At 45.0% G+C, this 26,728-nt stretch overlaps 1 protein-coding gene across 1 annotated transcript in view; it reads left to right on the plus strand.

Moving 5' to 3' along the window:
* Positions 1-2,579: 2,579 nt before the first annotated feature.
* Positions 2,580-26,728, plus strand: part of LOC115456507 (exonuclease V-like) — a 31,658-nt gene continuing 7,509 nt past the window's right edge. The window contains exons 1-5 of the mRNA XM_030185636.1: positions 2,580-3,066; positions 5,309-5,381; positions 11,889-12,166; positions 14,334-14,438; positions 15,923-16,095. Coding sequence (XP_030041496.1) covers positions 2,925-3,066; positions 5,309-5,381; positions 11,889-12,166; positions 14,334-14,438; positions 15,923-16,095 — 771 coding nt within the window. The 5' untranslated portion in view covers positions 2,580-2,924. The remainder of the gene's footprint in view (positions 3,067-5,308; positions 5,382-11,888; positions 12,167-14,333; positions 14,439-15,922; positions 16,096-26,728) is intronic.

Below are 26,728 nucleotides of genomic sequence, written 5' to 3' on the forward strand. Positions count from 1 at the left end.
CTTAGGCCCCTCAAAATTAACATTTCCCTTGCTGTGGCTGAGGAGATCCCTAATGCTCATCTCCTCAGGTCAAATGACCAGAAATCTCCACATGCTGCAGAGCTTGGAGATTTCTGGCTGCCGGACCGGAGGAAGTGTTCTTCAGTTGGGGATCCATTCCAGCTCAAGTATTTATATTTTGCATTTGGGTGAGCAGAAAATTTCATGCCCACCCATTTTGGGCTCAAGCCCCCCCCCCCCCCCCCCCCCCATCAACCGTCTGTCTATGCACTGAATACAATTCAAAAACATCTATGATGCACAATCTCAAAGCTAACATATTCCAGTTAATAAATTCAAAATAAAACATTTTTTCTACCTTTTTTGTCTCGACGTTTTGATTTTCCGTCATCTTGGTCCCAGTTTCCGTTTTCTGCTAATTCTCTTTCCAGTGTCTGCTGTCCATTTTTCTTTTCTCTCGTTTCATTCCCTCACTATGCCTGTCTCTCTAACATATTTGATTGTTCCCTTTCAGATCTTTCCTCCCTATTTTTTCTTTCCTGCCTCTGTCCACTCAAATTTCACCCTCTTTCTACAGCTACATATCAATTTTCCTTCTCCTCTCACTCCCTAGCTCTCTCATTTCCCATCTCACTCCTTTCACCTTCTCCTCATTACTACCCCTTTTGACCTCTCCCAAATGGTTCCAACATTTCCAGAATCCCCTCTCCCTCTCTCCACTCTTGTAGCCCACCCCATGCTCATTGTCTTGCGTCTCCCTGTTTCTTTCCCTCTACCCCTTAGCATCTTCCTGCCCCACCAGGGGTCCATCTCTCCTCCTCTGTCTCCCCACCCACCCTTTTCTGTTCTTCTTCCCTCCCCCCCCTTGATGCAGCATCTCTTTCCTCCTCTCCATACCATTGTTTAGCATCTCTCCCTCCCTTCCATTCCCAGATCCAACATTTCTCCCTCATGCTACCCTCCCTCCCTTTCTTCCATCCCCAGGTCCAAATTTTCTCTCTTCCAGACTGCTCATCTCATCCAGCATCTCTTCCTCCATCCCATTGTCCATCATCTCGCTCTCCCTCTTCTCTGTTTCTAGGCCCATCGTTTGTCCCCCACCCGGCATTTTCCTCTTTGAACTCCCCCCCCTCCTCTGGTCTACTTTAAAAACAGCTGTTCCAGGGGGCCCCAGTTGGCCGGCATGTCTTCCTCTTTTCTTCACCCCCAACGTCTCCCTCACCTTCCCTATCTTTAAAATGTTTTGTTCTTCGCAGGGGGTGCTGCTGAGTGGCAGCGATTCTAATATGACGCCTGCAGCATCCTCAGCACTTTCCCTCTGCCGCGTTCCACATACGCAGAAACAGGAAGTTGCATCAGAGGGCAGCAGGCCGGCGCAACTACAGAGGAAAAGCACCAAGGAGGCTTCAGGCAGCATATTAAAATCACTGCTCTGCCAGCAAATCCGTGAGAGCAATGCATTTTAAAGGTGGCCCACCGGGGGGGGGGGGGGGGGGGGGGGCTGGAGTTTTATTTATTTATTTTATGTTACATTTGTACCCTGCACTTTCCCACTCATGGCAGGCTCAATGCGGCTTACATATTGTATACAGGTACTTATTTGTACCTGGGGCAATGGAGGGTTACGTGACTTGCCCAGAGTCACAAGGAGCTGCCTGTGCCTGAAGTGGGAATCGAACTCAGTTCCTCAGTTCCCCAGGACCAAAGTCCACCACCCTAACCACTAGGCCGCTCCTCCAGTTGCCCTGTTTGACCCCCTCCTCCTCTAATGCCAGCCCTGGGTGGCAGTGGTGGAGGCGAGAGATACTGGACAAGGGGTGTGGGTAGGGAAAGGGACATGAAATATTGGCACCTTGGAGAGAATGATAAAAACTAAAAGGGAGGGGGGGGGGATAGAGAGAAGGTGAAGGCGACATATTGACCACCTTGGGAAGGGCTTAAAGAGGCAAAGGGGGAATGCTGGCCACCCACGGGGGATGGGAGCACGGGAGTTTGGCCCCTAGAATTGCGTCTGGAAAGGCAGGTGCATGGCGCTGAAGGTTCGCCAAGGGGACATCAAGGAACCACTACCAGCACCCCTACAACTCAGGGAAGGTTTCAGAGAAACGCTGACAGTGACAGGAAAAATTGGAAGGTCGTAAGACACTGACACTCTTAAGAATTAACTGAAAAAACGTGAAGAGAGTGGTGGACTTTGGTCCTGGGGAACTGGGTTCCATTCCCACTTCAGGCACAGGACTCTGGGCAAGTCACTTAACCCTCCATTGCCCCAGGTACAAATAAGTACCTGTATACAATATGTAAGCCACATTGAGCCTGCCATGAGTGGGAAAGCGCGGGGTACAACCCCCCCCCCCCCCCCCCCAAAACAGAGCAGAAGAGTCTGGCCATGGAAATGGAGCTAGTTGCAGAAGTGCTGCTGCTCTCTGGAATTGATCATGTGACTAGAACCACCAGACCTAGGAAACCCTTCGCGCGCCTGTCACCACGGTAACCGAGCTCACGTGACAGGAGGGTGATGAATGATCATGTGACAGCAGGGGAGTAGCTAGGAGGACCTCTGTGCCTAGGGGGATTTTTGTTCTTTGTTTTCAAATTCAATCCTTCTCACTTTATAAAGCAGCCCGGAGTTTAGATCGGCCAAGAAATTATAGAAGGTTAAAGTTTGCCTTAGCACAAATTCTCTTTGCAACAGTATTAGATATGCTGCTCTCTTAGGTCAGGGTGTCCCTGTATGTTTTATTGCACTTTTTGACGTTAAAAATTTGTCTTTTGCCTGGATTCGGTGTTGCTCCCACAGAAGAGGGGCGAGCTGCGATAAGAGGCTAGAGAGCCTTTTTAGTTTTGACCTAATAAAGCAGCTTCCACAAATGTCGCAGTAATATAACTGAGCATTGTACAGGAGCAGTTTGCACGGTCTTGTTATGGCCACTCCAGACCTACCCAAAGAGGAAAAAAGCGAAGTAGAAGAAGACACCGTGGAAGAGTGTGCAGATGGATTTTCAGATATGAGTGATTCTGAGTTTTTACATTTGGATGATCTAATGGGACCTATACATTGTCAAGGTGAGCAATAATGTATCCAAAAAGAGAAAGAGAGAAAAAAATGCACCCATCACTTTAGGCAGGGGTTCGCAGCCTCACTTATCAAGGCAGAGGTGGCCAAACTGCAAGTTAGGTTTTCAGGATAAACTTAATTTTCAGGAGTTATATTTTGCATTCAGTAAAGGCAGTGCTTGAAAAGACATCTTGTGTGTATTTATTATGACTGTACTATATTCTCACAACTATGAGTCTTTTCGAAAGGCCACCGACCGCAGTGCCAGTTTGCATTATCGAAGACACCATCCACAAGTTTTAAAGAACAGCATACCGGGAAGTCAATTCTTTCGGCTACGTAGATTCTGCACCCATCAGCATGATTTTCAAGAACAAGCCTGTTCTATGATGATTCATTTTACACACCAGGGTTATCCTGCAAAAATTGTACAATGTGATGCTAAGCGTGCTTTTAATGTGCATCGGGAAGGGGGGGGGGGGATTTTCTCCTGTGCTGGGCGAGAATCCACCTCGGATATTTCAGCCACCTCCTTCCTGGGGGCTTGCTTCGCCTTTATACCATAAATGTTACTTGTCTTTTCCAGAATACAAAATATCTCTGCCATCGTTGGGGCCCTCTCCCTTTGTCACTGTGGGGTCAGATTGCTTTATTAAAAGGTAGAGCAGCTTTTAAACTAGAAATGGGGGTGAAGGCCGACAGTCGCTCAAAAGCACAAGGTTTGGGATAAGGTATCTTTCAAAGATATCACCAAAACAGGGAAGACAGGGTATCCTGATAGTGATAAGTAGAAGATATTGCACTAAATGAAAAATTAGATATAATGGGCATCTCTGAGACCTGGTGGAAGGAGGATAACCAGTGGGACACTGTCATACCGGGGTACAAATTATAATTGTAGTGATAGGGTGGATCGAATTGGTGGAGGGGTAGCGTATATTAACGAGAGCCTTGAATCAAATAGATTGAAAATTCTGCAGGAAACAAAACACTTTTTGGAATCACTATGGATTGAAATTCCATGTGTAAAAGGGACAAGGATAGTGATAGGAGTGTATTACCGTCCGCCTGGCTAGGGTGAACAGACGGATGCAGAAATATTAAAGGAAATTAGGGACGCAAACAAACTGGGCGACACAATAATAATGGGTGATTTCAATTACCCTGATATTGACTGGGTAAATGTAACATTGGGGCACACTAGAGAGGTAAACTTCCTTGATGAAATCAAGGACAGCTTTATGGAGCAGCTGGTATAGGAGCCGAGAAGAGAAGGAAAAATTCTAGACCTAGTCCTTAGAGGAGCACATGATCTGATGCGGGAGGTAATGGTGCTGGGGCTGCTTGATAACAGTGAGCATAATATGATTGGATTTGATATTAGCTTTGAAGTATACATAGGAAATCAAATACTTTGGCGTTTAACTTTAAAAAAGGAGACTTTGATAAAATGAGAAGAACGGTGAAAAAGAAGAGGAGCGACTGCGAGGGTCAAAAATTTACATCAGGCATGGATGCTGTTCAAAAACACCATCCTGGAAGCCCAGGCCATATATATTCCGCATATTAAAAAAGGAGGACGGAAGACCAAACGACAGCCGGCATGGTTAAGAAGTGAGGTAAAGGAAGCTATTAGAGCTAAAAGAAAATCCTTCAGAAAATGGAAGAAGGAACCGACTGAAAATAATAAGAAACAGCATAAGGAATGTCAAGTCAAATGCAAAGCACTGATAAGGAAGGCAAAGAGGAACTTCGAAAAAAAGATTGCGTTGGAGGCAAAAACACATAGTAAAAAAATTTTACCTATAAAAGTAGGAAGCTGGCAAAAGAATCGGTTGGACCGCTAGATGACCGAGGAGTAAAAAGGGCGATCAGAGAAGACAAAGCCGTAGCGGAGAGATTACATGAATTCTTTGCTTCAGTCTTCACCGAGGAAGATTTGGGTGGGATACTGGTGCCAGAAATGGTATTCGAAGCTGACAAGTCTGAGAAACTTAATGCCTGATTATTCAACACCTCTTTAGAAATATTTTCTCAGAAATCAGCATTTCTTTTCCCCTGCACTCTGATCTGGTTGCTGAGTAACAGTGGAATGATGATAATTTATGTAAGGCAGAGAACAGGTTGATATTTTTTTGTTGATGTCATTCAGATTTTTGACTAATGAATATGTTTAGAAACTAACTTCTTCAAATGACTCCGTACCATAGGATTGTAAATGCTTTTCATGCTTGTTTGTTCTCTTTCAAGGTGAAGCAGAGTCAAGTAAAAGAAACTATGAGGCTCATCAAAACCAAGGAGAACTCCAGGATACCTCGGAAACGTATGTAAAATACTACTCCTCATAGCAATGAATCTTTCCCCATGCTCACTTTTGGTAGAAGGGGATGGAGAGTTCTCATGCATTGCCATGCTATGCCCCCATCTCCGCTGCACACTGGCCATGCTGAAACTGATCGAGCTCTCCTTTACACACTGCAGCAGATGGTACGGCTGCAAATAAAACAGTCACAACAAGGGCGATGGAGAAAAGGGGGGGGGCAGCAGATAAGGTAAAAAAAATACCGGGGGTGTGTCAAGATGGCGCTGTGAGCGGAGGTGTTAGAAGCGAGCTCCTGCCTACTAACTGCTGAAACTTGATTTAATTACCTCTTTTTGAGAAATGCCGCATACCAAGTGTAAGGGGACGATTCGGGGGGCTTCCCTTCACCCCGCGACGTCCACACCGGCAAGTGGAGGTTTGGAACGCTTCTTCCCCGCATTGTCCCGAAGAAGCGGAGTGGAGTCCTTAGCGGGAGGGACCGGTGAAGCGATCCCCCCGCAGGAAACAGAAATATCTCTCTCCCCGCCTTTCTCTACGACGCCTCCTTGCCCTGCAACTGCCTTGAGCGGGACGGGGTTTCTCTCGGAACCCGGAAAGGGTAACTCCGAGGAGCTCAGAGGGGAGTCCAACTCTGTAAGGATATCTGCAGCTGCAGGAGAGACGGAGGTGAGCCTGGGTAAGATCTGGCTGAAGTTATTGGAAATAGAAAAAACCCTGAGACAATCTTCGGATGAGGTAAAGACTCTGAGTTTGAATGTGCAGGAAGTGAAAAACTCCTTAGATATGGCAAAACAAGATTTTTCTTCTAAGATTGATGCCTTACAGAGAGAGACAAAGCAAACTGATGATTTTAAAATGGCTGTGATAAAAGATAATATGGAAATTAGAAGAAAATTGGAACAAGTAGAGAATTTTAATAGGAGATTAAATCTCCGAATATTGAATTTTCCTAGAATATTGGGAGAATCTCCAAAAGACATGTTCCAGAGATACTTAAAAGAAAACTTAAATTTTCCCCAAGAAGTATTCCCTCCTTTGAACAAGATTTATTATATACCAAGCACGATGAAAAAAGTTGGGACAGAGAATTCAATAGATTTACAAAATGTCACAGCCATTTTGGAGCAAACAACTGAAGAACCATCTGAAAGGGGGACGTTGATAATTTCCTTTGTATTTCAACAGGATTTAAATGCAGTAATGCGTCTTTACTTTAAATCAACTAACCGTGTGTTTGCTGGCCAAAAGATCTGGCTTTATCCGGATGTGACTAAGTTTACACAAGAAAAACGTAAAAAGTTTCTCTCTATGAGGTCAAAAGTTTTGGAACTGGGAGGTTCTTTCCTCCTGGCTTATCCCTGTAAATGTGTCATCAGGTTAAATCAAGTTAAATATATATATTATATGCCTGATCAGCTTCAGACCTTCCTAGACAATAAACAACGATAGAGTTGAGATATATATGGGACTGACGGAACCATATAATAATTTTCATTTATATATTATGATTGTGTTATCTTCACTAATTCCTACCCCCCTATTATTGAGGTCTAAGGAAGCCAAACTTTGTCTTTATTAGGACATTTTGCTTAATTATAATTTTCCTGTACTATTACTTAATGGCTGTATTACACTTTTGCAGTATGATAATTTCTGTAATAAGTATATAAAATTAATAAAAATTATGAAACATAAAAAAAAGGTAAAAAAATACCACTTGATTGAACATCCAGGACTCAACATGAGCCGTGTTTCGGCTCACAAGGGCCTTCCTCAGGAGTCACTCAAATTGGATGTCTGAATAAAGGGTAAATCCTTTTGAACTGTCTGTAAAAGAACCTCAAAAATCGCTTGGACAAGGTTGAATATCAACTAGCAGCATAGGTACTAATGTACCTATGCATTATTTTTTAGAATAACATGTAGTACACATAAGGGCTCATTTTCAAAGCACTTAGCCTTCCAAAGTTCCATAGAAACCTATGGAACTTTGGAAGGCTAAGTGCTTTGAAAATGAGCCCCTAATATGCACATAAGTGCCATTTATTCATATGGCGCATATATACCCTGGAGGAGGGACAGGGGAAATATGATACAGATGTTTAAATACTTAAAAGGTATTAATATAGAAACAAATATTTTCCAGAAAAGGGAAAATGGTAGAACTAGAGGATATGAATTGAGGTTGCGGGGTGGTAGATTTAGGAGCAACGTTAGCAAATTCATTTTCACAGAGAGGGTGATTGATGCCTGGAATGCCCTCCCGAGGGAGGTGGTGGAGAAAAAAAACTGGCGGAATTTAAAATAGCATGGGCTGAACACAGAGGATCTCTAATTAATTATCGGCTCTAATTAGCTCATTTAGTTAAATTGAATGCATAGAATGAGGAATAATGCAAACAGAAGAAACCAGTCTTCCCAAAACCAAATACAGAAAACAAAAAAAACAGCGAAGATGTCACGTCTGTGGCCGTGACCACCCTCAAACTTACCTTGCTCCTGGGGGTCAGCTTCCTAGCTGGCTCCTGTTTCTTCTGTCTGTCCTTTCTGAGCTAGCTCTGGCTCTCTGTGCTGGCTGCATCCAGCAGCATGACACTAATTGCCTCACTATACTGCACCTGTGGGTGTTGCCTGGGTTAGCTCTCTCTCTCTCTCTCTCTGTGTGCTGGCTGCTTCCAGCATGACTCTAATTGCTTCACTACACTACACCTGGGTGTGGGAAGCCTCTCTGTGTTTTCACTGTGCGTTCTGCCTGCTCTGTGGTTTGTGCCTGAACAGCCTCCGTAGTTACTTAGAGATTGCTGCAGCTGTGTCTCTGGTGTTGAAGGGCTTTATTAATCACTTAGAGACTGCAGCCTTTGCCTTTGCAGCGTATAAGGTCCCTGGTATGCTAGAGTGCTCTGTGCACTGCTACTTTGTCCAGTTCTGTGTGATTGTCTAGTGTTTGACTAGTTAGCTTGGGCACAAGCCTTGCTTGGTAGCCTGTGTACAGCTTACTAGTTCTTCTGTGGTTGCTCTGTGTGAGTTCCTAGTGTTTGCCTAGTTAGCTTGGGCACTGCTCTGCTTGTTAGCTTGTGTACAGCTTCTAGGTCTCCTGAGTTTAGCCTCTGGTTTTCCCCGGTGGGGTTTCCTTGGGTTCTGGAGCTTCAGCCCTAGTCTTATCCTTTGCCAGTTCTCCTTGTTACTGGAGCTCCAGCCCTAGTCTTGCTATTGGTTCTGACCCTTGCCTGTACCTATCTACTGCTCTGCTAGCCGCCTGTCCAGAGACTCCTGCTTTGAACCTGACCACGCCTGTCTCTGCCTATTGCCTGTACTCAGATCTTCTCTGCCAGCCACCTGTCTCGGACTATTGCCTGCCTGTCTCACGTTAGCCTAGGTTCCTGGGAGCACGGCTGGATCCTGACTCCGGTTGTTCCTGTTGCTGGTTCCAGTTCTGGTTTTCCTGTAAGCCCTACCGGCTGCTCGAACCTGAGGGCTGAACCCTCGGGGAAAGGCAGCTAAGCGTAGGTGAAGCTTACTCCAGTGTGTTCCAGTCCGGTGCGTTCCAGTCCCAAGTGTTCCAGTGCAGGATTCCAGTCCGGGGTTCCAGTCTAGCCTTGTCTCTTCTCTGCTCCGAAGGTGATCTTGCCTGCCACTGCCGCTCCTCGGCCGTGGTCCAAGGACTCACGTACCCAGGGTTCCCGGGGAAGAAGCCTGACAGAATGCCAAGGCCCTCGAGAACACGACAGAAGATGAACAAAAAATAAAATAGAAAGGACGACGCTTCAGTTAAAAAATCAAATAAAACAATTTAATTAAATACAATAAAACGTTCGTTGAGTAAGACTCAACACAGCTGTGTTTCGGTCTATCTGGCCTGCATCAGGAGTCTTTTTGTCATCCGAAAGGTCACTTTATTGATCTTTTCACTATATGATGTGATAAATTTTCTTCGCCTTGCTGTAGTTGTGCTATAGCAACTCTGAAAAGCACCTTCTTGTATTTCTCTTGTCTGGCGTCAAACTGTAAGTGTTAGTTTCTCAAATCCAGGCTAACACTTACGGTTAGACGCCAGACAAGAGAAATACAAGAAGGTGCTTTTCAGAGTCGCTATAGTACAACTACAGAAGGGCGAAGAAAATGTATCACGTCATATAGTGAAAAGATCAATAAAGTGACCGTTCGGATGACAAAAAGACTCCTGATACAGGCCAGATAGGCTGAAACACAGCTGTGTCGAGTCTTACTCACCAAACATTTTATTGTATTTCATTAAGTCCTATGGTACGGAGTAGAGGAGTGGTTAGGGTGGTGGACTTTGGTCCTGGGGAACTGAGGAACTGAGTTCGATTCCCACTTCAGGCACAGGCACTGGGCAAGTCACTTAACCCTCAATTGCCCCATGTAAGCCGCATTGAGCCTGCCATGAGTGGGAAAGCGCGGGGTACAAATGTAACAAAACAAAAATTGTTTTATTTGATTTTTTAACTGAATCGCCATCCTTTCTATGCATAGATTAGACACACACCCAAATTTGAACATGCAATTTTTAGCACTTTTTAAAGAATTAGGCTGTAACTGGTTTATATGGTAAATACATGAGATATGACCTCCTTTCACAGAGTCTTTGTTACTGAAAATCAAGAAGCCATCTTTGGACACTGTGTAGTATGGTGAAAATAGAATGCATCTTGGGATCAGGATTCTCTAGTGGTGTGGAATAAAGCTTTTAAACCCAAGAGGATCCAACCCTGTTGTTCATAGAAAAATCTCAACTTGGGCAGTGTTGTTTCCAAAACAAAAAGTTTGTGGAACAATATCAAAGTTAAAAAACAAATACTTGCACCTCACTCCGAGTGCTTCAGTTGTGGAGTGTAAGATATTTTATGTAAATGAATTGGCTTGCAGAATTGGTGTCTCTGAACCATGGGCTGCACTGTAAGTTGGAAGAAGTTGTAGAAACCTCTCGAGAGCAGTCTAGCACCTTTCTTATGGACTGTTTTCCCTTCATTCTACTTTTTTGAGGTGTAACCAGAATTGCACACAATACTCAAAGCGGGTCTTATCATGGAGCAAATATAGAGTCATTGTGGTATTCCTTTACAAAACATTCCGCACACTGAGCAGAAAATTTCAACATACTGTCCACAAAGACTTGCAGATCCTTTTCTTGATTGCTGACTCCTAACGTGGAACCCGGCATCATGTAACTATAATTTGGGTTGTTATTCCCTATATGCATCGCTTGGTATTTGTCCACATTAAATTTCATTTGCCATTTGAATACCCAGTCTCAAAGGATCCTTCTGCAATTTCTTACAGTCTTTGTGTTATTTAACAACATTTCACTCATTGTTCCTATTTTTAGATAATGTGTAAATATGTTTAAAATAACAGTACAAATCCCTGGGGTATTCCGCTATTCACCTTTCTCCGTTACTTACTCCATTACTTCCCACTTCCCTCCCCCCCCCCGCCCCCAAAGAACAAATAAATTCTAATAAATAAATAGACACTAGTCAAGTCCTGTTCCCTTATATTCTGTGCTGATATTCTTATCAGAGTTTAGCAGATTTTGTATTTATAGAATATAGCAAATCATTGTTTGACTGTACTTTTACATCTGATAATGAATACATTTCTTTATAGAATATTAATATAGCCAGCTATCAACATACCTAACATTTAGGCGTGATCGTGTAGGGTTAGATTCTATAGGCGTGCTTAAAGTTAGTTTAAGAATAGCTCTTACGTGATGCAATTGTACATACCTGCATTAAGCACATATCTCCGTTATTCTATAACAATGCACATTAATTTTAGGAATACCCCATTTCTGTGCCACCTTTTTCAGATCACGAATAAAATTTAGGCACAGTTCAATTAAATTTAATTAGTGCCAATAATTGCTTGTTAAGCCAATTGGTGCTAATTAGCTTATTTAATTAAATTGTGTGTGCAGTTTTTGGTGACATTTTATAGAATTAAGGGGTTAATGTCAGCCATAGAGTTGACGTAAGTGTGAACGCCTCAGTGCGGCAGTTAACTGTGTAACTTAAAGTATTCTGTAACCTTATGCATGTGAAGTGCTCCTCCCTGATAACATCCCTTTACAAATACCAGTATTTTTAGAATAGCACATAGGAGACATGTTGGCATTTATTGGAATAGGTGGGCACATACATATCTAAACGTTCACGCCTAGTCTATAGAAATTGTCCCCAAAGTGAGAAAATTTAAGAGAACTGAAGCAACGGAAATGTGTTTAACAGGACAGGGCAAACCTGTCACTTCAGTTTGCACACTTTTTCCTGTTAATGGTGCAGCTATAACCAAAGGGTCACTGTGTATGAAGCACACAGTTGGGAAAAGCCATTGATACTTCTAGCCCAAGATGACAGTAATTATCGAGGTCATGTCCCCTGGTATTCCTGCGTACTATCAGCATTAAATCAACATTGCATCTAAAGTACTTCTTCATTTTATAGAAAACATAATTTACATTTTTTTCGTTTTGCTTGCTTTAAGTGTCAACGCTGAAAATCCCAACTGCTCTACTGAGCTGCCTGAAGGATACTTGCAGAGAGTGGAGCACGGAAAGGAAACTGCAGGGAAAAGACACAAGAGAAAATCGGATGCAAGAAATCCCTTGGAAAGATATCACATGAAGTACCTGTGTGTCACCGATCTGTGTGCACAGGGCTGGTGCGAGCAGCAGATGGTTTACAGCATAGAGTTGCCAGGCTTCCTTCAACCTGAAAGAGTAGCATTAATGGACAGAGGAGCTAGTATACATTTAGCTAGAGGTAATGTTGACATGGGATGTTATTATGCAAAGATTTCCACCTCGATACTGTTAAATACTGTTGTGCCTTTGCACCTGTTTCCAAGAACCCTCTCCTTGGCACCCTTTCAAGAGTGGATTTGTTCAGTTCTAGGTTTTCAGGGTATCCCTAATGAATATGTATGGAAAAGATTTGTATGCCTACTGCATCCATTGTGTACAGATCTTTCATGTGTATTTATTAGGGCTATCCTGAAAACCTGGTCTGCTCTTGCAGCCCTTTAGGATTGAACTTGGACAAGCCTGGACTAGGCTGATCAGTCCTCCTTTTGGGTTATTACATTGCATGGAGTTATAGTTCTAATCATTTTATCGATTTCCCTTACACAATCAGAGCTGTAACTGTATGCAGTGGGACAGAATAAGTTCAATTTATTTTGATGTAACGCACCTTCCGAGCAGTTTACACTAGCACAATTCCAATTGACTAGAAGGAAAGGAACTACAATGAACGTAGGACGGAGAAAGAAGGGACGGAAGACAAAACCATATCCTGCATGCTCAGTCCAAAATGTCTGCACCACTCAGGTCATAGTGGTACCACAGGAAACTAGGCAGACTCTAACTCACATACATCCCAAAACAAAAAGGTTTTCAGCCCAGACTTAAAATTGTCAACTCCACTTTAAAGACATCCAGGATGGCTCCATATTATCAGGTACAGAGTCAGTACTCGTGTTGCTCCATTGCATCAGTGGACTTGTAATTCTGCTTTTCTTAAGAGAAACTGGAACTGTACAGCCACAGGTGAAGTGAGGTAGAAATGAAGACTGGCTCATCCTGACCTGGTGATCATAGGAGGCTTTGGAAGTTTGGGGTCATTTATTAGACCAACAGAACTTATATATGGTTTTGCTTTTGGAACCTTCTCACTGCCAATGTGGCATGCAAAAAATATTTGACGGTATGTCAGTAAAACGTCCTGTGCTGTTCATTGTTATAAAGTGGTTTTCATCTTATACTCCTAAAAATAGAGAAGACATCATAAGGGCCACTTGTCCCAGCCAATCTGTGAGCATATATGAACAACTTGATAGACCTTCCTATCAGAAACAGATCAATGTCATCACGAACATATCTCAATTTACACCTTCCCAACTGCAAAGGTATCAAATACAAAACCTACTATGCATCAAGTTTCTCCTTTTTGGGTAGTCAACTTTGGAATGCTCTACCAAGCCCCATCCGAGCAATTAACAACTATTTACCATTCAGGAAAATGTTAAAGTCCCATTGTTTCAAGCACGCTTACCCTAATGGACCAACTTAATTCTACCAGCCCACCAACAATACTCCTGCTCTGACGATGACACTGACACTAATTATACCTTTCACCTCATTTTCAAATCCCCTTGTACTCAATCTCCAATCTTTTCCTTTCCATCCTTTTTACCATATCCCTCCCAGTCTCCTTCCATTTTACCTTTTTTATCCTATCCTTGTCTAACTTCCCTATTATAATTCATATATTCTTGGGCATTGTTGCCACTGTGCTTATCACAGTTTATAATATTCCTCTTACACGTTCTTTGTAATGATTCTTTACTATGTAAGCCGTATTGAGCCTGCTGTATGTGGGAAAGCGCGAGGTACAAATGTATTAAATAAATAAGTGTAGCGTGAAGCCGCTCTCAGTAGAGAACTGAATGCTTAGGGGTCCTTTTAGAAAGCTGCAGTAGGAGGTGGCCTTAGTGCGCCCTTTCACTGGTTTTTCCCCCTCACACTAAGGCTGTTTTTTGCAGCTGGAAAATGGCTGACTCTTCCATTTTCCCCAATTAACGGCCATGCGTAACATTGCCATTAGCGTGTGGCCATTACCAAATATTAGCACATGAGTCCTTACCGCCACCTATTTTGTAGGCTGTAAGAGCACTAATCAGCATGTGTCAACGTAGATGCGCTGACTAGCGTAGAAACGTCCACTCTCTGCTCTAGACACTCCCCCTCCCAGAAAAATTAAAATATTTTTAGCATGTAGTTTGCACGTGCATGTTCAGAATTTACAGGCAGCCCTTTTACACTGCATTAATCGATCTCTAGTGGTTACCGCAGCTTAGTAAAAGGGAGCCCTAAGTGAGAAAGCATAAGCCACGTTATCGATGTATCATTCCTGTGCATTTGTTTTTCAGAACTGGAAGTCCACGACATTGTGTCCGTGTGCACAAAGACGAGAGAAGATTCTTGGGCTGTAAAGTTCCTCAATCTTCTAACCACGATTTCAGTTTTGCAAGCAGGTTAGTAATGAAGGAAATCCAGTTTGCCAGTTTTTGTCATGTACAGTGTATTATCATGCATAAGAAATAGTTTTGTGGGGGAGGAAGCTTATTCTAAGCAAGAAAAGACAGCACTCTCTACAGAAGATCAACACCGTGGACTTGACCACATTTAGGAAATGTGTTTAACTGTTAACATGGCAGCTTGATACTCAGGGTTATGTTTGTTAAAGTACAGGAAATAGCATGGATTTTAGCCCACGCTAATGGCCATACCATTACATAGCTTCCCACTATTCCAGAACCTGTGGATAGTTGTGTCCGTCAACCAGCAGGTGGAGACAGAGAACTGAAAATGGAATTGAAACATCTCTCTCTTGGTATCCAGTCCAACTCCTCTGTATTTTCTATCTTTAGCAGGTGGATGGACACACTTTTCAGCCTCTGGTTCTGAGTGATTTGCTCCCCAGTTGAGTTTTGCAGGTGTCCTGACTCTGCAGAGTCGTATCTGGAGATCTTGGGATCCCTGTCTCTGGTGCCCTGCGAATTTACTTCTTCCCTCCCTTCACCTCTCCCCTGTTTCCTGTGGAGCTCTCTTTTTCCAGCATAACGACCTTTAAAAAAAAAAAAGAGGAGAAGGAAAGAGATTTACTTGAAAGCTGAAATTCTATCAGGGTCTTCCTAGTTCTGAAAAACAGACTGCAGCTGGTTCAAAATACTTCCGTTAAACTTCTTCATCATAGTAGGCTTGAGCAGGCTTACTCATCTTTTAGGAGGGGTTGACAGACCTTGTGATGCTTGTCCTGTACCCCCTAGGAAACCTCCCTGCATCCTTTAATCTTAGACACATCTGCATTTGTTAAGTGGTGTGCCAGGAGGGCGGCCTTATGGACTTTCTGACTTTGCCACCTAGTACTGTAAAGTATGTTCCACAGCGTTAAGGCGATTCATCCTTTCCACCACATATGGGTGTTACTGCATTTTTCTGCACTCTGGGAGTATTTTAAGTTGGCTGCTCTCAATTACGTAATTCTTGTTCTCTTGGAAATGTAGGTTAGACTGACATCCGGTTCAGAGAGGAGGTCTGCAGTCATACTGTACTGTTGAGAACACCTTTGGATTAATACGTTTTTTGAATGCTGGGGCTTAAAAAATTATCTATGGCATTCTGACTTTATCCAGATAGTTATTTAGTTAGTGGCTTTATATTGGCACTATGCAAATAATTCTGGGGACCACCCTCATGCTATATGTAATCATTTTCAGCAGTATTATCTGGATAATGCTGTTGAAAATCAATGACTAGCCTTATCTTTTCCTACAGCAATAACACTGTACAGATTTTTTTTAATACATAAAAACTGTCAATGTGAATAAGAAATAAGTAAAAAAAAACCTAAAGAACCCATCATGCAGCACAAAGAAGTCATTTTGCATAATTAGCACCACAATTCTGTATAACAAGAAAACGTACTCTGACTACTGTATTCTGCTTTCAATTGTAGGTGGTCCCGTGCGAGAATGTCCAGTGTTTGGAGAAATCGATGGTATTTTCCTGGTTGGAGTCATTGATGAATTACATTATACTCCCAAGGGAGAGCTAGAACTGAGCGAATTAAAGACTCGAGGCCGACCATCTCTACCTACCAATGCTCAGAAGAGAAACCACCATTTACAGGTGTGACCAATAAGCATGGCACCATATTCTCTATCCAGTCAGCCTTACGATTCTTCATTTCCCTCAAAGATCTTCTGTGCTTGTCCCATGCTCTTTTCAATTACGATAGTGTCCTCTCCCCTGGAAAGCTGTTCCAGATATCCACCACCCTTATTTCCTTAAACCACTCTGGGGTCGATATTCAGAGCAATTTTAACCAAGCAGGTGCGGCTCCTAGCCAGTTAAATCGCTGAATATCAGTACTAACCGCTAAAGACGTAGTTTGTGAGCAGTCCAGGGGCAGAAGCAGCACTTATTGAGCACTTAACCGCCTAAGGGCTTCTTTTAAAATTTGCCCTTTCCTTTCTGAGCACACTACCAGAACCCTCATCCACACTTATCACCTCTCGCTTAGACTATTGCAGCTTGCTTCTCACAGGTCTCCCACTTAGCCATCTCTCTCCTCTTCAATCTGTTCAAAATTCTGCTGCACGACTAATATTCCGCCAATGTCGTTATGCTCATATTAGCCCTCTCCTCAAGTCACTTCACTGGCTTCCTATCCGTTTCCACATACTACTACTACTTAACATTTCTAAAGCGCTACTAGGGTTACGCAGCGCTGTACAATTTCACAAAGAAGGACAGTCCCTGCTCAAAGCAGCTTACAATCTAAAGGATAAAATGTGCAGTCAATCAATTTGGGGCAGTCTAGATTTCTTGAATAGGGGTTATCAATAGAAATCAAACAAAATAAAACATGGAAAAGAAAATAAGATGATACCTTTTTTATTGGACATAACTTAATATGCTTTCGAAGGTTGCCCTTCGTCAGATCGGAAATAAGCAAATGTGCTAGCTGACAGTGTATATAAGTGAAAACATTCAAGCATTACTATGACAGTAAAATAGATACTATTGGAGATTCTACATAGAATGTTGCTATTCCACTAGCAACATTCCTGCGCAGGCTTCTGTTTCTGTGAGTCTGACGTGCTCACAGAAGCAGAAGCCTGCGCGGCCACATTGGTGATCTACAAGGGCCGACTTCTACATGGAATGTTGCTAGTGGAATAGCAACATTCCATGTAGAATCTATAGAAATCAAACAAAATAAAACATGGAAAAGAAAATAAGATGATACCTTTTTTATTGGACATAACTTAATACATTTCTTGATTAGCTTTCGAAGGTTGCCCTTCTTCGTCAGATCAGAAATAAGCAAATGTGCTAGCTGACAGTGTATATAAGTGAAAACATTCAAGCATTACTATGACAGTCTGACAGGGTGGGAGGATGGGGGTGGGTCGGAGGTATGCATGGGGACATCAAAGCATATAATTGATATTTTAACAGGATGGGTGTGGATAGGTGAGGGGTGGGGTGATCAACAGAGAAATACAGCTTTATGGTTTATAATGAGCTAGGAACCCCAGATCCTTGTTAAGTCCTTTCTGTTGGGTGTTAAAATATTCAATCATTCTGACTTCAAAGGTCTTACGTTCTTGTATGGTTTTAAAGTTACCTTTCAGTATTCTCACTGTGAAATCACTGGTACAGTGTCCTGGTTCTGTGAAGTGCTGTCCCACCGGGGTGGGGGCCCTACTGGCTGTATTGTTCATGTGATGTCTATGTAAATTGAATAGGGGTATAATGGTTAGGTGCCGAAAGCGACATTGAAGAGGTGGGCTTTGAGTAAGGATTTGAAGATGGGCAGGGAGGGGGCTTGGCGTATGGGCTTAGGAAGTTCAAACTCTTATTGACCTATAAGTGCATTCACTCTGCAGCTCCTCAGTACCTCTCCACTCTCATCTCTCCCTACATTCCTCCCCAGGAACTCCATTCACTGGGTAAATCTCTCTTACCTGCACCCTTCTCCTCCACCGCTAACTCCAGACTCCGTTCCTTTTATCTTGCTGCACCATATGCCTGGAATAGACTTCCTGAGCCAGTACATCAAGCTCCATCTCTGGCCGTCTTCAAATCTAAGCTAAAAGCCCACCTTTTTGATGCTGCTTTTAACTCCTAACCCTTATTCACTTGTTCAGAACCCTTATTTTATCATCCTCACTTTAATATTCCCTTATCTCTTGTTTGTTCTGTCTGTCTGTCCAAATTAGATTGTAAGCTCTGTCGAGCAGGGACTGTCTCTTCATGTTCAAGTGTACAGCGCTGCGTACGTCTAGTAGTGCTATAGAAATGATAAGGAGTAGTAATTTTACAAAGCCGCGCTACCGATTCTCAGTGCAGCAAATGAGAGAAAGCCCATTCAGTTCCTATGGGCTTCCTCTCATTTGCCGCACGGAAATCATTAGCACGGCTTTGTAAAAGAAGCCCTAAGTTATGTAGACAAAATCAGGCTTCATAAAACTCAGTCCTATCTTTATCCGCTTTCACTTAGGCAGATAAGTGCTGATTCCTTGTCATCAAGCAGATGAAGCCATTACGTATGGGTTGTGTCCATCAACCAGCAGGGGGAGATAGAGAGCACTCAACTTTTCACAGTGCCTCATGGCCAGCCAGCTCCACTGCTTCTTCAGTATTCTCTATCTCCCCAAGCAGGGTGGCTGCAGCTTCTTCGAGCTCCATCAAAAATCTGCCTGGGGGTGGCTCCTGGCTTGCCAGTTGTTAGCCGGGGTGTTAGAGGCTATAGCAGCTTCACTTTGAAGGCACATAGGTCAGCCCTTTCCCTGCCTTACCCATGCCCCCGTGGATGTGGACATATTAGCTTGCTTTTCCCTGTCCTTTCCCACTCAGTGGATGCAGGCACATTGGTTCGCCTTTCCCTGCCTTTCCTACTCATCTGAGCCTCCGGAGTTCTTATTACCTCTGCTTTCCTCACAGCGTTAAAAAAAAAAATTGAACAGAGGTTTTCCTTTGATTCTTCTATGGGAAGCTGTGATACTCGGTCCGGTGAGGTAAGAGTATTTTCTAACTCCTCCGGGGTGGGCCCACGATCGGGGCGTTTTTGGCACGAAACCACCATTTTGAATTTTCACGCCGTTTTTGGCGATGGCTGCAGAAAATGTAAAGCGCTGTTCCCGGTGTGGCAAGCGCAAATCAGCAGCGGGGCTCTGTAAATCGTGCTGTACAGGTGTAAGAGCCGGCCCTAGCATGGCGAGCGATGATTCTTCCCGCTCAGAGCTGGCAGCGGATGCCATTTTGAATTCTCCGCATGGCGTGGCCTCCATAGAGACAGAGAGCCCTGAACCCGGGGAGGGGGGACCTCGAATTGAGGCTATTCAGGGAGTGGCTAGCCCCGGACAGGATCTGGGTGCCCAGGGCGAGTTTTTCTCCCTTAATTTTGTGTTATTATTGCATAAAGCATACATGCTGAAAAGAGCTCTCCCTCAAGGGTTGTCTGAGGCCCCTTCTATTGTCCCCCTCGGTGGATTCTGGCCTGGGACTGCCTGCTGAGGCTATTTTCCCTGATAATTGGCATAAAGAAAAGCATAGAAGGGCTAATTCCCCTTCAGATTGTGGTGCACCTCCTTCCCCCCCCCTCCCCCCCCCCCCCCCCCCCCATGGTCGGGCTGTGAGGATTCGGAGAGTTCTGGCAGGCCTTCGTGGTCTGAGGAGCCAGAGTCAGGTGCAGAATTACCACAGGATCTGGGTGATCCCTCCGCGGTGAGGATTTTCCACCGTGATGAGCTGCCAGCGCTTATTTCAGATGCCCTACAGGTCCTTTCTATTGAAGAGCCTGACAGTGGCACGGCCTCCTCTGTGAATCCTAGGATGGCTAGTACCAAAAAGCCTGCTCGAGCCTTTCCTTTGCATGACTCCATCCAAGAGCTTATTTCCGCTCAGTGGGCTAACCCCGAGGGACCTTTGAAAGTTTCCAGGGCTATGGGGCAATTATACCCTCTGCGTGAGGAGCATTTGGCTCGCTTTGCAATGCCTAAAGTAGATGCCCTAGTCACTGCGGTGACAAAGGGAACTACCCTCCCTGTGGAAGGAGGAGTTGCCCTGAAGGATATACAAGACCGTAGGCTGGCAGCAGCACTTAAACGGTCCTTTGAAATTGCAGGTCTTACTGTTCGGGCGTCTGCATGCAGTTGTTATGCTGCTAGAGCCTGCCTGGCGTGGTTGCAACAGGCAGTGGAACAGCCCGGAGATGGAGCGGAGCCCTTCTCGGATGTGGCTCCGCGGCTGGAGTCGGCCTTGTCCTTTTTGGCTGATGCCCTTTATGATATTGTCAGAGCTTCGGCTAAACAAATGGCAGTAGCAGTGGCGGCTCGCCGTCTTATTTGGCTACGACATTGGGCAGCGGACATGGCCTCTAAGCAAAGGTTGGTGAAGTTGCCCTTTCAAGGCCTTCTCCTATTTGGTGAGGAGTTGGAAAAAAATTGTTAAAGGCCTGGGAGATCCTAAACCCCAGCGCTTGCCCGAAGATAGGCCGAGGCCTTCCTTCAAGAGCCAGGCGGTCCACTCCTCTTATAGACCTCGCTTCCGTGAAGCTAGAAGGTACCGGCCAGGGCGTTCTGCTGGGTTCACTTCTCGTGCCCGTTTTTCAGCAGAGGAACTCCTTTCGCTTGGACAAGCGTTCCGCAGCCTCTGGCTCTAGGCCTGGAGTTCAGGGGCGACCCTCTCAATGATGGTGCGCCGGCCCCCTCTTCGCTTCCTGTCATCGGAGGACGTCTTTCCCTCTTTGCTGAGGAGTGGGCCAATATTTCCTCAGATCAGTGGGTTCTGGACCTGATCAGAGATGGCTACAGAATAGAATTCAATGCCCCAGTAAGAGACGTGTTTGTGGAGTCCCGATGCGGTTCTGCCGCCAAACGGGCGGCGGTAGAGGAGACTTTGCAAGGTCTGATTCAGTTAGGGGCCGTGTCCCCGGTACCTCCCGCCGAACACGGCTACGGCCGATACTCCATCTACTTTGTGGTGCCGCGAAAAGGTGGGTCTTTTCGCCCTATTCTGGACTTAAAAGAATTAAACAAGTCCCTGAGAGTGCGACATTTCCACATGGAAACCCTGCGCTCCGTCATTGCTGCGGTACAGCCAGGAGAGTTTCTCATGTCTCTAGACCTGAAAGAAGCTTACTTGCACATACCAATTTGGCCCCCGCACTAGAAGTTTCTGAGGTTTGCGGTGTTGGGAAAACATTTCCAGTTCCGTGCCATTTAGAAGGTAATGGTGGTAGTAGCTGCTTTGCTCAGGCGAGAAGGTATCAGGGTTCACCCGTACCTAGACGACTGGCTCATCAGAGCAGACTCTGTAACAGAGAGCTATCAAGCTACAGCCAGAGTGGTCTCAGTACTTCAATCTCTAGGCTGGGTCGTCAATATGCCAAAAGTCACCTGACCCCCTTGCAATCTCTAGAATATTTGGGGGCCAGGTTCGACACAGACTCGGGCTATGTATACCTACCCGAGCTAAGGCGGTGCAAGCTTCAGAATCAGGCCCGTCTGCTCCTGAGGATGCCCCGCCCGCGAGCTTGGGACATTGTCCAGCTGCTGGGATCGATGACAGCCACATTGGAAGTGGTGCCCTGGGCGAGAGCGCACCTGAGACTTCTACAGTATTCCCTACTTCAAAGATGGTCTCCAGTTTCTCAGGATTATCAATGCAGACTTTCTTGGCTCCCTGCGGCCCGACTCAGCATGGAGTGGTGGCTCTCAGACAGCATGCTGCGGCGGCGAGGAATGCCGCTGGCGCTCCCCGATTGGTGTCTAGTAGTGACAGATGCCAGCCTGAAGGGCTGGGGCGCACATTGCAAGGGGAAGCATGCCCAGGGTCTATGGACACCCGAGGAATCGGAGTGGTCCATCAACTGCCTGGAGTTGAAAGCGGTATTTCAAGCACTTCTGGCCTTTCAAGTGACCCTGGAAGGATTGGCTGTCAGAGTGATGTCGGACAACACGACAGCAGTGGCCTACATAAATCAACAAGGTGGCACTCAGTGCAGAGCACTGGCCGCGCAGGCCGAACAGATTTGCCACTGGGCCGAGCTGCATCTTCAGTTTCTGTCGGCAGCTCACATTACAGGTCAGAGCAACGTGCAAGCCGATTATCTAAGCAGGCATCAGATCAATCCAGCAGAATGGGAACTAGCAGACGAAGTATTCCTGCAGATATGTGCCAAATGGGGCAAGCCCGTGATGGATCTTATGGCGACAAGTTCAAATGCCAAAGTCCCGTGCTTCTTCAGCAGACGGCGAGATCCTCGCTCGGCAGGGTTGGATGCCTTGACTCAACCCTGGACTCCGGGCCTACTATATGTGTTCCCTCCGTGGCCCTTGATAGGGCGCGTGCTCCTGCGGATTCGGCTGCACCCAGGAGAAGTGGTCCTCATCGCCCCGGATTGGCCTAGGAGGCCTTGGTATGCGGACCTCCGACAGATGCTAGTGGAGGCTCCCCTTCCTTTACCCCTGGTACCGAACCTGTTGTCACAGGGCCCGGTAGCCATGGAGGACGCCTGCTTCTTTGGTCTTATGGCATGGCGATTGAGAGGGCGCAATTGAGGGACAAAGGCTATTCAAACACAGTCATTTCCACTCTCCTGCAGGCCCGCAAGTGTTCCACTTCCATGGCTTATGCCAGGATTTGGCGCCAGTTTGAGTCTTGGTGTGCTTCAAAAGCGATCACACCCATGTGGGCTCCTGTCTCGCCGATTCTGGACTTTTTGCAGGATGGTGTACAAATAGGCTTGGCCTATAATTCCCTGCGGGTGCATGTGGCAGCGTTGGCCTCCCTTCATCGTAAGGTTGAAGGCGGGTCTTTAGCTGCTCATCCAGATGTGGCACGGTTTCTTAGTGGGGTGCTTCGGCTCCGGCCTTCCGTGCGAGCACCCTGTCCAGCTTGGAACCTGGGGCTAGTTTTGAAGGCCCTGCAGGTTTCTCCTTTTGAGCAGCTTCGGCGAGCATCGGAGAAAGATTTGACACTAAAGGCCGTTTTTCTTGTGGACATTACTTCGGCGAGACGGGTGTCAGAGCTCCAGGCGCTGTCCTGTAGAGACCCATTTCTGCAATTTTCAGAGTTCGGGGTCACGGTTCGGACCGTGCCTTCCTTCATGCCTAAGGTGGTTTCAGCGTTTCACCTAAACCAGCCTATTTTCTTGCCCTCCTTTGATAAGGAGGAGTTTCCAGAATCTTTTGGGCAGTTGCACCTGTTGGATGTGCGCAGGACTCTGCTGCAGTATCTGCGAGTTACTATCTCTTTCAGGATCTATGATCATCTGTTTGTTTTGCTTTCAGGTCCTCGCAGAGGGTCTCCAGCGTCTAAAGCCACTATTGCCCGCTGGCTCAAAGAAACTATCTTTTCAGCTTATCTGCTTGCAGGCCAGTCTCCGCCTGTAGCCTTTAAGGCGCATTCTACCAGAGCGATTTCTTCCTCTTGGGCTGAAACTGGAGCACTCTCTCGTCAAGAGATATGCAGTGCAGCAACATAGGCTTCTAAGCTCTCTTTTGCCCGACATTACAGGCTGGATATGGCTGCTAGGAGGGATGCGCATTTTGGAGCACAAGTGCTAGCGCGTGGTGTGACCTGTTCCCACCCTATATAGGGATTGCTTTGTTACATCCCATACGTAACTGGCTTCATCTGCTTGATGAAAAGGAAGGGAAAATTAGGTTCTTACCTTGGTAATTTTCTTTCCTTTAGTCATAGCAGATGAAGCCATGAGCCCTCCCTGTATGATTGTCTGTATGCTGTGAATCTGTTTCAGGTTCTGTTCTTGTTTCCTGAAGTTCCTTCCTTAGGAGAAAGTTGGAAAACGGTCTTCAGGATTCATGTTCACTTATAAGAGGATGAGTCCATTCCCTCCAGTTTATGTTTTGGAAGATGAGTTTATTCCCTCCAGGAGGTTGCGTGTATCCCCTCCAGTTATACAATAAGGAGGATGAGTTTATTCCCTCCAGGAGGATGTGTTCATTCCCTCCTTTTGAGTTCATGCCCTTGTTAAGGGGCCATTGTTCGCTGTGAGGAAAGTTCATGTTATTCCCATTGCGGTTTGCCATACTGCTTTGGAAGCTTCAAATACTGAAGAGGCAGTGGAGCTGGCTGGCCATGAGGCACTGTGAAAAGTTGAGTGCTCTCTATCTCCCCCTGCTGGTTGATGGACACAACCCATATGTAATGGCTTCATCTGCTATGACTAAAGGAAAGAAAATTACCAAGGTAAGAACCTAATTTTCCCATATTGCACTTAGCTGGATAAAGGATAGCCGGCCGCCCTAGCCTGGAAATTCAGTACCGGTGCCAGGACATGGGCTGGCATTGAAAATCAGGGCGTAACGTCGGTGGTGGCCAAAAACCCACTGACCGTGGCCGGCTGAATGTCTGCAACGTTTCGTCTTCATCTTTGAAAAATCGATGTGCAGATGTATGGTCTGTGTCGGCTCTCCCTTTTGCTTGAAACTTGACTGAAAAGGAGATGGAAGCATGTAGGAAGATTTTGATTTAATAGACACTGCTGTACAGCAGAGTCATTGTTGGTTGCTATTATGAACCTGGTGTACAGTTATTTGCATAAAAATAAGCTGGCACTGCTGATTTCACTACATTTTTTTCTTCAGATTTTTTGAGACATTGCCCTCCTAGTTACCAGATGTTCCCAACTGGACATTTCTGGCTAAGTATTAGATCATATTACTTATTTTTTAAAGGGCTGGAAATTTTGGGTAGTATTTGAGGGTTAATGGTCTATGATTAAATCATAGAAACATGACGGCAGATAAAGGCCATATGACCCATCCAGTCTGCCCATCCTCTGTAACCCCTAATTCTTCCTGTTCCTAAGCGATCCCACATGCTTATCCCATGAACAGTCCTCGACTCCACCACCTCCACCGGGAGGCCATTCCACGCCTCCACCACCCTTTCTGTGAAATAATACTTCCTTAGGTTACTCCTAAGCCTATTCCCTCTTAACTTTGTCATATGCCCCCTCATTCCAGAGCTCTCCTTCATTTGAAAAAGGTTCTCTTCCTGTACATAAAGGCCCTTGAGATATTTAAACTTTTCTATCATGTCTGCTCTCTCCCTCCTCTCTTCCAGCGTATACATGTTGAGGTTCATAAGCCTGTCCCTATAATTTTTACATTCAAGACCGCTTACTAATTTTGTAGCCGCCCTCTGGACCGACTCCATCCTGTTTATGTCTTTCCGTAGGTGCGGTCTCCAGAACTGCACGCAGTAATCCAAATGGGGCCTCACCAGAGACTTATACAACGGCATTATCACCTCCTTTTTCCTGCTGGTCATGCCTCTCTTTATGCACCCAAGCATCCTTTGGCTGTTGCTTTTTCTACCTGTTTGAAAGCTTTAAGGTCGTCAGACACAATCACCCCCAAGTCCCGCTCTTCCTTCGCACACTGAAGCACTTCACCCCCTATACTGTACCGTTCCCTCGGATTTTTGCGACCCAAGTGCATGACCCTGCATTTTTTGGGAATAAACCTTAGTTGCCAAATATCGGTCCATTCCTCTAGCTTCGCTAGGTCCTTCCTCATGTCATTCCCACCCTCCAGGGCGTCCACCCTGTTGCAGAGTTTAGTATCATCCGCAAAGAGGCAAACCTTACCAGACAGCCCTTCCGCAATATCGCTCACAAAGACGTTAAAAAGAAAGAGCCGTTTGAAATCACTAAAGTTGGGTGTATCACAAGATTCACCACTGTCACCCTTGCTGTTTAGTATCTTTTGCAGCCAGTTGGAGATACTGTTTATGCTTTTGGCATTCCGATTGTTTGAATATACGGATCTTGGGTGAAGATTACAGTGGGTCAATTAAATGTCTAAACAGCTATTTGTCATAGACTAGATGAATTCCAGTGGAATGGATCTTAATGTGCATAAAATGGAATGGCTTTGCTTTGAATCATTGGATCGGACTGAGGTTAGGTGAAAATCATTAATTGACAATTAGATTATTCCACTAAGAGTGTCTCTTGAAACTTTAATATTGCGGTTGGGTTAGGATGGAATTGAGCATGAATAGATGAGTGTAGTTAACAATGCGTTTGGTAAAAAAAAAAAAAGACTTAAGCTCTTTATGCAGGCTGTGGTGATCAGAGTTTTGGCAAACAAAAAAGAATATTTGAAGGATCTTGTTCCAAAATCTTTAATGCAGTGTATGGCCGTGTTTCGGCGCTGGTGCCTGCATCAGGAGTGACACTAGGCGACTGGAGATATTTGACTGCATTAAAAGTTTTGGAACAAGATTCTTCAAATCCTCTTTTTGTTTTGCCTCGCTCTCATGGGATTACTGTTGCATATTTGTGGGGTTTTGAATTCCTCCTGGTGATGGCTGATGGCTTCTCTTCCTCCTTTGCAGAGAAGAGCAGTTCTGTTACATAAGTACACAAGTATTGCCATACTGGGAAAGACCAAAGGTCCATCGAGCCCAGCATCCTGTTTCCAGCAGTGGCCAATCCAGGTCACAAATACCTGGCAAGATCCCAAAAAAGTACAAAACATTTTATACTGCTTATCCCAGAAATAGTGCATTTTCCCCAAGTCCATTTAATAATGGTCTATGGACTTTTCCTTTAGAATACTGTCCAAACCTTTTTTAAACTCCCCTAAGCTAACCGCCTTTATCACATTCTCTGGCAACGAATTCCAGAGTTTAATTATACATTGAGTGAAGAAAGATTTTCTCCGATTCGTTTTAAATTTACTACATTGTAGCTTCATTGCATGCCCCCTAGTCC

This window comes from Microcaecilia unicolor, chromosome 13 (genome assembly GCF_901765095.1).
Source record: "Microcaecilia unicolor chromosome 13, aMicUni1.1, whole genome shotgun sequence".
Lineage (NCBI taxonomy): Eukaryota > Metazoa > Chordata > Amphibia > Gymnophiona > Siphonopidae > Microcaecilia > Microcaecilia unicolor.